This window comes from Equus caballus, chromosome 15, assembly GCF_041296265.1.
Source record: "Equus caballus isolate H_3958 breed thoroughbred chromosome 15, TB-T2T, whole genome shotgun sequence".
Lineage (NCBI taxonomy): Eukaryota > Metazoa > Chordata > Mammalia > Perissodactyla > Equidae > Equus > Equus caballus.
The window spans coordinates 80,802,582-80,814,970 of record NC_091698.1 but is presented as its reverse complement, the minus strand read 5'-3'; the positions used below and the strand labels follow the sequence as shown (position 1 = coordinate 80,814,970).

The window sequence follows — 12,389 nt, the reverse complement described above, 5'->3', positions numbered from 1 at the left end:
GATCAGGGACCAAAACCAAAGCCATCTCTTCTATATACTTGAGGAAATAATCTGATACTTTGCGTTTGTAAAAGTGCCTAAGTAGTAAGCTAATCTAGAGATTATGGCGGCCACTTTCCCTGAGACGTGTGAGCTCCGTTGTTACTCCTTCCTTAGGCCCGCAGGTCTCCAAACCATCCAGCTACCTACCGAGGATGGAGGGAGCTGAGGTCGTCATCATCTGGTCAATTCCATCATTTTCAAAATAAAATTAACTAACAATGACATAGCATCTTATACTTGAAAAGCACTTAGAACTATAGACCCATTTGTTCTTCAAAATAATTTAGTTAGCAGGTGGGGCAGGAACTACTATTTCCCTACAGATTGAAAAAACAAACAAACAAAAACTGAGACCCAAGAGGTAACGTGAGCCCTGCAAGACAACACAGTCACTTGTGTTGGAAGATAACACAATCACTTGTGTTACCTCAGGTGTTAGGACCCAAACACAGTCATCTGACTCCTGAATGGGGGCTCCTCCTTCACCGTGCTGCTGCCTCTTTCAGAACACATCTGGGGCGGGCTTGCTGTGTCTTCAGTTATTCTCGTCACGAGTCAGGCTATATGCACTTATCAGCAGTCAGACAAGTCTAGGGGCACGTGAAGACCAATGACTGCAGCCCAAAGTCTAGCAAAGTCTTCTTCAGCCTGAGGATCTTCCTGGAAGCCAAGGCAGAAGTCAGGGCTGCACTCTCCTCTCTTGCCCAGAACTCCCAGGAGTGACTCTCAGCACAGGCAGCAACAAGCCACAAGGACTCACATTTATGGGCCGATTTTCAGTTTGAGATTTCATCTGAGAGGTGACCTTTAAGCCAGCCAATTGCTCTGAAAGGAACATCTGAGGCTTTGGGGCCTTCAAAACATGTTGGAAAACTAAAATTGATGTCAACAATCTCTGAGAATGAGCCTTTTTTCCCCCAGACCTCCCAAGCACATGGGCTGGAAATGCAGTTCCAATGCTGTCCCCTGATCCTTCAGAGTGATGTCACCTCTAGAAAAAGCCACCAGATTCCTGTGCTGCGAACCTCCAGACCTGCTCCCTCCAGGTCAAAACTCCAGGACTTAGTACAGCAGTGCCAGCCACCATCTGATCGGAGCTGAGTGACTAGGAGGTAAGGCCATGATTTCTGGCTCGGTTCCCTGAGTGTTGAAGCAATCCTTTGTTGTCCCAAAATATGTCCCTGGAATAAGCTACCAGACATACCTGCCTCTGGGAGCAAAAGAGGTTTGTTGACAGAGGTCAGGATGAGCATCGCCTGACAACAGACCCCAGGAGAGTTTCCAGTATGTGTGGGGTGTTAAGATTGTGGCTCTAGGCTTTAGTCCAGGCTCTGTCAGCATTTTCCCAGAAGACACGAGGGAGAGGGAGGTCCCTTAACTTATGCAGGCCTCACTTCCTCCTCTGTCAAAAGGTCTTGCTAAGGGGACCAGTGAAATAACCTACACAATCACCTTGAACTCTGCCTGTATATAGTAAATGCTCATTAAATGTTAGCTCGTATTATATTTTCCCTGTTGTTTTGTTCTAGGCTCATTGAAAGAACAAAAGATATGGGGATCTTATAGAAGCTCTCCCCACCCTGAGAGAAGAGCAGCCATCCAGGTCACCCTCAGGAGACCATTGCCCCAGGCCTCCTAACAACACTATTTCCACAATGGACAGTGCCTCTCCACAGTTCCCCACCTCCGGCATCCCCTTCCTATCACACACCCCTTCCCCTCAGTTTCCCTCCTCCTTGGCAGAGCTAGAAACATTCCCCAGGAAGCCCATTTACTCATTAGCAAAGATGTTAGCAAAGATCGGCTGAGGAAGTTGCCGCCCCTCCTGAGAGGGAGTGACTACGAATTTCACCAGGGCTACTGAGGGCCTTTCAGAGCTGCTCATTTTAAGGCCCAGGACCAAACCTCGGCATTAGTAGAGTCTTAGCTGAAAGAGATCTTAAAGGACATCAAGAACAATCCTCTCATTCAACGGCTGAGAATTTAGACTCAGAGAGCTCAAATGACTTCCCAGGGTCACACAGCTGCTAAGTGACAGAGCTACAACTCGAACACAGGAGTCCAGAGCCCTAATCCAGTGCTCTTCCTCCACCCTCCACGGCCTCCCCACCAGTCACTAGAAAATGAGGGAAGGCCCAGAGAGTGAGTCCCACTGCCTCCCTCGCCCTCATCCCCACTCCAAGTCCGGATACACTTTCTTCTCAGGTAGGCCAAAAGGGTTGTTTCTGGATCTGCATTTTTCTCCACCACCTACAAAAACAAAAGAGAAATATATAATGGATCTACTTAGCCATTGCTTTACTCAAGAACTTATAAAGCTAATGAGGATGTGCTAAATATATTAGGAAAACTAAGATGTTTTTCTTGACAATTCCATAAGAATGAACATATTAACTACAAGCCAAATTATATATGTGCTGCCATCCTTCAGTTCTAAAATTCCACATAAGTGCTTAGCTCAGGACCCAACCACAGCACTTAGGTGTTGCACCCACCATGCTGAGCTCACCAAGGCAAAACCCACTTCCAATCAAATATGTCCTCTCATTTCCAGCTGCTGGATCACACCTGTGAATGCCAGGGACAGCTGAGAGCGACAGCACATAGACCTCTGGCTTTGTCTCTTGGAGAGTATACTCTCAGACAGAAGAGAGCCAGTCTGCAGGAGCTCAGAGCAGCGGACTGTCTGCACTGGGCTATCACAGCCAACAACATTAACAAGTCAGAAATGGAGGAGAAATCTCAAACCAAGGGTCTGCAAATGGAATGGTCAATCAGATGGAGCAGAAAGTTGTCTACAAAGGGAAGTGTGAGTTCCTGATGCAACTCACCAAAGGAAATCTATGAAAACCTGTTTCACTACTCCTCATGCATTATCAAGGGTGAAAGGGCATAGGTGATTCAGATGATTAAGGGGAGAGAATGTGTGATAAGGGTTTCTTCAGAGAGAACTGTACTATGAGTCTCACGTCTTCCTGAGGTCGGGAGGAGGAGGAATCTGCCTCACACCTCAGACTTTTTTGGGGGGCTTCCATAATGCTACATGTGAAGCTAACAAGTGGCCTTTGTGGTACAGGGATGTGGTGTTCTGGCACATCTAAACAGCTGGAGAGATTCTTACCAGACAAGCCAAAAAAGAAATGGCAGTGTTGGAATTGGGGTGAGCTCCCAGAGTTTGGGAGAGCAAAAGATGTGAAGTGTTGGCCGTGGACACCAGAAGGCCATGCATGACAGAGAGAGCTGGCTTGGAGGTGTTTAGATCATTCTCAAAAAGATTGACTACAGGAGGTGCTGGGACCTCCCACAGAGCCTGTGTGGAGTGGCTGTCCCAAAGCTGGAGGCTGAGGGAGAGCAGCCAGCCTGAGAAAAGTGCATCACCAAGTCGTGAGATGTGCAGTTGGACGTTCCCAGTGCTGGGAAGCCATCTTACAACAGCACCAATTAAATGAGACCTTTCTTGCCACCCTCGCCTCTCTCTCCTGAATTGAGACTGTGTTTGGTAGCTTAGAAATAACTATAGGATTTTTTACTGACTAAGGTTTATCAAAAAGGTCATGAAACTGCCAGAATTTGCCCCTTGAATAAACTTTAAAAGAAAGTGAAAGATAAAATGAATTTTCTTTTATGATTACATCCCCTGAGTCCGGCTCGTTCAAAGTCCTGGTTACAAAATTCACACAGGGAGCCATTTCTTTTCTCTTGGAGAAGAAATCACAAATGCACAAAATGAAGATCCTGATCACCTTTCTTGTAGAGGGAGCTAGAGCTCTTAGCCACCACCTTTCCATAAGTTATCCCTGCCTTGTGTCCTGCAGCCCTGCTTTCATCACATCAGTTCCCTGCTGAGTGCCCTCAGTGACCTCCCACAAATTCAAGGTAACATCCAAGTTCCTCAGGCATCTTTCAAGGCCCTTTTCAATATGTCCCAAATCTTTATATTCAGACTTTCCCCCTCCTGCTTCGCTGCTAAGCTGGTCTTCATACACCAGTGAAAATATAACTTATACCTTCTGACTCTTATGCCTCTGAGCACTCCATCCCTCTTCCACCTGCATCTTGACTTATCAGAAGACCCCAAACACTTCCCTACTTAAGACTTTCCATATCACCCCAGCCATGAGTGGTCCACCCTTCCTTGAATTCCTGTAGAGAATGGCTGTTCCATGCTCATGGCATGGCTGCAGTGTTTGCACCAGCAAACTCCACAGAAGCCTCTCTCAACAGGATGTCTATGGGTATTCCAAAGGAAGAGCACTTTGTACAGAAATGCTGGGTTAAGCAGATTGCTCTGCTAGAACTCGAGCATCCAAACAAATAATGGCTGAAATGGGTTATAATCCATTAAGTAAAATCAAAACTCGTAAGTCCAAATTGATAATTAATAAATAAACAAACAAATGGGAGAGACAGAAAAGTCCTTTCTGACAGAAGAATGCCAACTAATGAATATGGTTTGCCATGTTGTAATCAGCACAATAATTATCCAGTCAAGATTCATCAATGGATAATAAAAACTAGTAGGTGAAAGTTTGATAATCGCAATATCTACATAGTCTCAAAGTATCTTCTCACGGATTATTTATGAGTTATAAAGAGAAAAAAAGTAATCTTACGGTAAAGAAACCTGCTGGACACCAACTTAACCTAGTCATCAAAGTTCACATCACAAATACGGGGGAAACTGCCATCATGTGCCTCCTGCTGTAATACACTGAGAAAGATGTATCACTTCTCTGGTATTCCTGCCCAAAATGCAGACTCTGAATCTGATTTTAAGAAAGCATGGCACAAACTCAAAATGACAGACGTTCTGAAAAATAACCAGCCTGCACTCCTCATGAACATCAATGACACAAAAGACAAGGAAACCTAAGGAGCCATTCCAGATTAAAGAGGGAAAGAGACATGCCAACAAACTGCAAGGCATGATCCTGGATCCTGGGCTTGACGGGAGAGTGACACATGACGTTACTGGAAAACTTAGAATAGTGTTGCATAAGGTCCATAGATCAGGTAATAGTATATACCAAACTAAACCTCCTGATTTTTATGAATAGACTGTGGCCCTGTAAAAATATCCTTATTCAGAGTTTACGGGGTGAAGGGGCATGTTATCTGAAATTTACCCTCAGATGGTTCAGAAGGACAATTGTATACTTTATGTACTGATTTCTTAGTTTTTTCAACTTTGTGTTTTAAATTTACACAGAAATTTCTTTAGTAGAGGATTTCTTAGGGCTTTTAAGATTCATCCATTCATTCTGTCCATATTAAATGTGTACCTAAGATGTGCCAGGGCTGCACTGAATGGTTTAAAAATATCTAAGAAGATATCTCATGGGGATAGTTTTCCTTGCAATACATTTTGTGACACATTACTTTGCCCAGTCATAATCCACCTCTCCAACTAGTTCATCGGCTCCCTAATGGCAACCGCCTGGGCCTAGAGATCATATTCCTCCAGTGCACACATACCCCATAGGCTTAGGCCTAGGAGGAAATTGCTAAATATGAGGAAGGGAGGGTGGGAGGGAAAGCCACTCTGAGCCTCTCTGTAGCTGACACCTGCTTGTGGTGGGGTCACTCCTGAGCACCTTCAGCTGCACTCTACCTGCAGCATCTTCCCAGACTCCTCCAGGCGCCACAGTCTCCACTAACCAGGAGGGACTGCTCAGAAAAGCAAGCACCCTGCCCTTCAAAAGGGCTGTTGTTACAAAATGCCAAAATGCTGGGCAGCTCTTTCCCTTCGATTCTGACTCTAGATCAGAAGAAGATGTGGAAACATTAGTGACAAAGGCCATCACCACCACAAAAGGCCCACGAGGTATTCAATTGTCGTCATCTTACACCCTCTCCAGGACCCCAGCTGGTGAAGACAGAGTCCTGGACGGTGGTTTGAAACAGGAAGGGGGGAGGCTCACAAGAGTGAGTCACCAAGTTTCAACAGCTTCTTTGGTAACTTCTTTGCAAAACATCCGGTCACAAAAAATCTAGAATATCTTGGGAATAGAAAGGGGAACAAACACAGCTGCCCTCCTTTGACGGGGCATTCCTTTGCTTGGCCTTATTTTATAGCACTGCTTTACGTCCTCACTCCTTGCATTGCCTCTCCACTTTTCCAGCAGTTTCTCAAGAGGCCATATGTTTATCAATTACAAACATGGACATTCCTCACAGAAACTGGCAGCAGTGGAAGCCTCCAGAGATAGTAGGGTTTGATGTGATGATACCATCTAAAGATTTTAAATTGCTTCCCTAAAGTGAAAATAAAATATATGGAAAAACAATTGTCACCAAGTCAGATTTACGTTGAAATGCTCCTTTCCAGATCCAGAACATGACAGCAAACCATCTCTAGAGAAAATCAGAATCTTTTCCTGTCACACACGAATTGACAGCTTAATAAATAATCAAACCTTAGAGTAAGATGTGGGCTTAGAAGTCATTGAATCTAGCAGCTCACTGGATATAAAACTTGCTTTGGAAATTTCCAAAGAAGACGCCTTTGTGTGAGTAACCCCTCTAGAAAGCCAACTCAACAAGTGTTTCTTAAATCTCTACAATGTAATTGCTGAATGAAACAAAGCTGTCGGAAAAATTGGATGCAAAAGTCTTACAGCCAACAATATAGAAGCTTTGCCCTACCTCTTGGTTTGCTACCAGATGCCAATCCTGAAAAGAAATCAGCAGAGAGACAACTCTGAACCCAAAGGAGCATGGCTGACCCCATCCCCTGGTGCCTACAGGTGGTGCCACTCAAACTGACTCTAACAGTCTTGGGAGCACTGATGTTGCGATGGCTCATGGCATTCCCTTGCTAGTCACTCAAACACACACCTGACAATTTCAGCACTAGACATCCTATGAAGCACATTTCAGTTCTTGAAAATTACCTCAAAAGTCGCCCAGTTTCTCGACTCAAAAGCGCCAATAGAGCAAAACAAAGAAAATTCCCCTTCTTTAGGGGCACATTGGGCACATTCATCAGTCACACTATCCACCTGGCCATTTACAGTGTGCAACTATGGCTACCTTTATACTGTTCCTTTCATCGCCAACCAGGGAGCTGAAGCAGTTGGGACTCCTCCACACCTCTGCAGTGGTGCAGGGAGAACAAGAGGAAGACAGAGACAATGTAAAATGCTTGCCCCCTCTCTTCGGGCACCTGCATTATAATTTGCAAAGACTGACTCTTGCAGCGCTGCAAGGACTGATACCCATGTCCTAAGTCCCCCCTGCCCCACCCCACCCCCACCCCCACCTTCCCTAGGTCCCTGTGCACCAATGAAGTTCATCCAAGTGAGCAATTTTTATCAAAGAGATTTGCAATATTTATAGGTAGAACTAAGTGAGAGGGTGGGGAGAAGCATGCTTTTCACTGAAAACAAAATTGTGGCTTGCCACAAGATGTCAGTATATGTTCTCACACAAGTTAGCTATTGTATTTACACTACATGAAATGTCAAAATCTAAGGCCGTGTACATCTTCTATCCTAATATGAGCAGGAAAACACATTCTGTTCCTTCTCTCAGTAAAGAGACCAACAAAAGCCCTAGGATATATATGATTAGACACAGAAATAGAGGCATGGTGGGTGACCTCCAGTCTCACCTGGAACCCTGACACCCTTTCTCAGCTTCGTGCCAGGGTCTCTGCTACTGCAGAGAGTTGGCAGGGTTGGGGGAGCTCACAGATACCTCTCTTCTGGCTTCCCTCCCCATCATTCCTTTGCCCCTTCAGTATCCTGACTGTGTTCCAGCCCTGAGAAGTTCTTCTTTCCCCATTGTTACCCCAAATGCAGCAACGCCTTTGAAGAGAGAAAGAGAAAGGAAAACAAGAAAGAACATGGAAGAGAGAGACCAAAAACAGCCCTCTTCCAGAGGACGCACGTCCTTTTCCAGGGAGCAGGGAAGCCAGGCCAAAGGCCAGCTCTTGCTTACCTTTTTGCCATTGACAAAGAAAACCAACTCATCTGCTGTCATTGTCACCGTTTAGGGTTCTGAACTCCAGGTATCACACTGCCAAGAGGCACAGACAGTTATTACTGCTCTGCCACTTGAAAAACTTCAGTAAAATGAAACCAAGTCAGCCGATGGGAGGGAACCAGCTTAGTTTCCGGGAATGGAATGTTCCTGGCAAAAGTCCCTGATTTACATAATCAAGGAAAAGGCAAGCAATCATACACAGCAAATCACATCCCCAAGAACTATATCAAAGAGCACAGAGGGAGGCTCACACAGATAGCAGCAAGCAGGGGTCCTGTGGTGCCACGTGACTCTGCGTCTTGTGCCCTGCCTTCCTGGAACCTGCTTCGTCCCACCATTGGCTGAAGACAGAGAAGGGGGAAGGGCCACTGTCACAGTCACAGCAATAGTGCTGATCCGCACTCTCCACGTCTACACTTGTGATTTTATCTTTCAGGTTTACAGCAACCCAGACTCAGCACTTCCATGCAGGACTCACTCTCCCACTGCCTGGAGAAACATGGGGGTCACAAGACGCAGAGCCCAGTGATCCACATGCAAAACCTGGCATTTGACCTCAGCATGTCACTTATCACTTTCAGAACTCAGTTGCTTTCATCCTGTAGATGGGCATACAAATGACACCAAGAGCAGAAGGCTGAGAGACAAACGATATATTTTGGAAGTGCTTTGTAATTTTGCAAAGATTCCAAATAGTTATTACTGTTGTAAATGTATTCTTAACAACACAACAAAAATAATTCCGATAACAAACCATTTTTGAGGTTTTTATTTCATTTGTTTCTCTCAGGAAAATTCCCTTGAAAGTTGTCAAAGCAACTCATGAAGATATTTCAAACCCCAGATAAATTAAATTGCACGTATCACGTAGGTATAGGCCAAGTTAACACAGAGCTGAAAACCTTCCCCCACCCAGTATCCACTACCTTCTGGTATCTACACACATGCATATTGCCCTCCCGGGCAGCACCGTGGGCTCTCTATAGTCCAGCACACAGCTGCCCCTCCCAGCTCACACACACACACACACACACAGGCCACTTCCCCTACCCGCCTGGCAGGCTAAGTCAGGGGAAGAAAGAATTATTAGGCAGCTGTGCTTGGTACAGCAACAGCTTAGGGAAACTGAAGATTGCCAGGACAACCACGTTGTCAACACAAGGCCCCTCTCCCACCGCAGCTTTTATTTAAGCAGGAGATGAACTCTCACTTGCCAGGTGACCAATCACCCCAGTTTGGTCCTGATTATCCTGATTTTAGCACTGAATCTCTGGCAAATCCTTCAGTCCAGGGCAACCTGGGATGGTTGATCACTATAAAACAATAGTTCTTAGCTGGAGGCGGGGGTGAGAGGCGGGGGATTCTCCATCCCAGGAGCCATTTGGCAATGTTTTATTGTCATGACTGAGGAGGTTTGCCACTGACATCTAGTTGATAGAGGTCTGGATGCTGGCAAACAGGCTACAATGCACAGGACAGCCCCCTATGACAAAGAATTATCTGGTCTAATATGTTAATAGAGACAACATTGAGAAACCCTGTTGGAAAACGAGAAGAAGGGATGATGTGGGAAGAGGGAGAGGGGTGGAGCCTGGGTGGTGTTTCGTGATGGGTCAGTTCTCCCTGACTCTGCTCACACATCTGTTTTCCTCTATTCACTTTCACTGACCCACCCAGCTTTGCAAGCCCTCCACCTCCTCTTAGCTGGTTTCTAGCGAATGGCCCAGAAAACTCTCAAGGTAAAGGGGGAGGAAAGAGCTCGGGTTTGGGGTCAGGTAGACAGACTTGAATACTAGCTCCACCCCTTCTGGGTGACCTTTGGCAAAAATCATTCTCTTGGCCTCAATAGCCTCATCTATGAAATGGGGGTGACTATACTGACTTAGTCAGAATCCAGTCAGGTGAGAATTAAATGAGACCTGAGTTAGATGTGTTGCCCATAGTAGATGCCTGATAGACACATATTGATTTACTCTCCCCACTCAGCCAATCTTCTGCCTCCTTCTCCTATCTGGGGGTGCAAGTCCTCATCAAACAATGAAAGTGAAATAAATTTCCAAAAAGAGCTTATGTTATCATTCAGATTTTATTTCTGTAAGAACTAGTTTATTTCTGTACTACTAAGATTTAACAATAAATTTGACTTTGTATGATTACTTCTTATTCAGCAAAATATTTGTGATGTTTCTTTCTCAGTAATTTTTTCAAAATGTTATAAATTAGGGGAAAACAGTCCAAAATAAGCATTTTTCCCCAAGCTGAAGACCTCCTGTATATGCTTTCAATGTTGGGATGAATTCTCCAATTCGGGCTGAATTAATGGGATTTCACTGTCTTGGAATAGGCCAACTGTAACTTATAGGTTATTATATTAACTTACTCCATTTTCCTGAGGAGGACCTTGGTTTCTACTATGCACTGCATTGGCATGTGAGGTCCCAAAATCCACAGATAAGCCCTGGGGCTTCCTGAACAAGTGTCTTCTTCTTGGAACAGCACTTTCAGGAAATCACAAGAGACAAGAAGAGTGAAAAATCTTGGCTGCCAAGAGCCAAGTTGTTTCCGGAAGAGTGAGCCCCCTCTGGGCCAAGCACTCCCTGGAGGAAGAGCATCCCAGGAAAGCTTTGAGGGTCCTTTGGAGGCCTGGTCAGGGCCGAGCTGAGAGCTGGAGAGCCTTTCCTGCTTGGGCTGGTGCTCTGACAGTTTACACCCTGGCTAGTCCCCGGCTCGCTGCAGAATTCTCACTGCCAGCCCTCAACCTGCCTCTTCAGCAGGGCCTCTGGCCTGCTCACTCCCTCTTTTTGCATCCAGATGTGCATTTTTGTCTGTACCCTCTGGGCATCCCTGTTCATTTTCTTCACTTACAATAAATTTTACTTGAAAAGAAAAAAATTGCTTTGCTTTCAAAATACTCCATTGTTCAAAAATTTTTTTACTAAGTTTTTTTGGTTTTTTTTTTACTAACGCTGGTTTCCCTCCTCCGTGTGCCATCCTGGATGAAAGCTTTTGCTACATTCTCAAAGCATCACTGCCCAGCACCCAAATCCTCTCTTATACTCCCAGACATCTAGATCATTAAACAGTCCTAATAACAGTTCTTGACACCTGAAGAGCATTTCTTCCACTTAATGTGATTTCATTTGATCCTTATAAAAGCCCTGTAAGATGGTCAGGGAAGTTATTATTATCCTCCCTTTCCAGACAAAGATAACGCGGGTCAGAGAGGTTGACTTGCCAACAGTCTCATAGCACGTGAGAAACAGTTTCTACATGTCACCCACCCACTCCACAGCAGAGAAATCATCTCTTTGATGGTTCTTCCCTAACTATGAAGCATTAAACCCAGGATTGTCAGCATAGCATCCATGCTCTTTTCAGTCCAGCTGAAATCCAGCCCTTTGGTTGGTGAAGTGTCTTTCTCTCATGCCTGTATGATGAGCCCCTAAGATCAGGAGCAGAAATCTTTACTGCTATATCACTGGCACCCAGAACAAGCCCAGGTCTATAAGAGAATCAAAAAATGCTTGTTCAATTGAGCCCACAATGAAGGGAATGAGATGAGTTTTCAGAAATATCTAAGCCTCTGCCTTTTACCAAATACACAACTTTCTCCCATGATTCCATATATTCTTAGCACCATTCAACTTCCCTCACCAGCTCCATCCAACTAATCTTCTATTGATATTAGGTAACCAGCTAGTATTCCTCAGCACAAAGGCCACATTACTCTATTACTATGGAAGAAATCAACCCTTGATTTTCTATACACATTCTGTGAAATAGATTCTTTTTGAATCAAGAAGGTGAGATTATCCAAAAGTGGGCACTAAAGTCAAAACTAAAAGCATCTAAACTTCAGCCTTGGTCAGTACTTCAGGCACACAAAAGCTCAAGGAATAGAAAAGGCCCAGAAGCAAATTTAAACCCACTTTATCTGTCCACATCTATTACGTTTTTCACTAATGTCTCTTGCACTCAATAAACTCTGTAACCCAAGGGTCATTTGTGGTGATGACAATGTGGGCTCGTCTATACACAAAGTGAGATCTCTCTTTCCAATCTGAGCTGTTCCAGCACAACTCAGGAAGCAAAGTCTTTACTTCGCTCACTCAAAGGATCAACTCACATGAGCTCTGTAGACAACATGGACCAATGAATAACCGTTGGGCAAAATTATTTTCACACTTGTTTGCAACCCCCTATTCCCTTCACTTGACTTATTTTTCTTATTATCATCTGAAATACTATACAGTGTACTCACTTACATGTTTATTGTCTATCTCTCTGCACCCAATAGAATGTAAGTGTGGTAGAGATGCCCACCAAATATTCATGCACTCCTTCTCTAACAAAGAGTTTCT

The 12,389-nt window shown here is 44.7% G+C and overlaps 1 protein-coding gene across 18 annotated transcripts in view; it reads right to left on the bottom strand.

The window, feature by feature from the left end:
• Positions 1-8,356, bottom strand: part of XDH (xanthine dehydrogenase) — a 58,903-nt gene extending 50,547 nt beyond the window's left edge. For 7 of the 18 annotated variants that reach the window (XM_070236536.1, XM_070236539.1, XM_070236545.1 and 4 more), the window contains exons 1-2: positions 7,984-8,316; positions 2,235-2,292 (exon numbers count right to left, since the gene is read on the bottom strand). Coding sequence is in view for 4 of the 18 variants with exons in the window: in XM_070236532.1 (XP_070092633.1) it covers positions 2,235-2,292; positions 7,984-8,025 (100 nt within the window). In the remaining 14 variants the exon portion in view is untranslated. Of the gene's footprint in view, positions 1-2,234; positions 2,293-7,983 lie in introns of all 18 variants that reach the window. The other 11 variants (XR_011426509.1, XR_011426510.1, XR_011426511.1 and 8 more) reach the window with 7 other exon arrangements.
• Between the last annotated feature and the right edge of the window lie 4,033 nt (positions 8,357-12,389).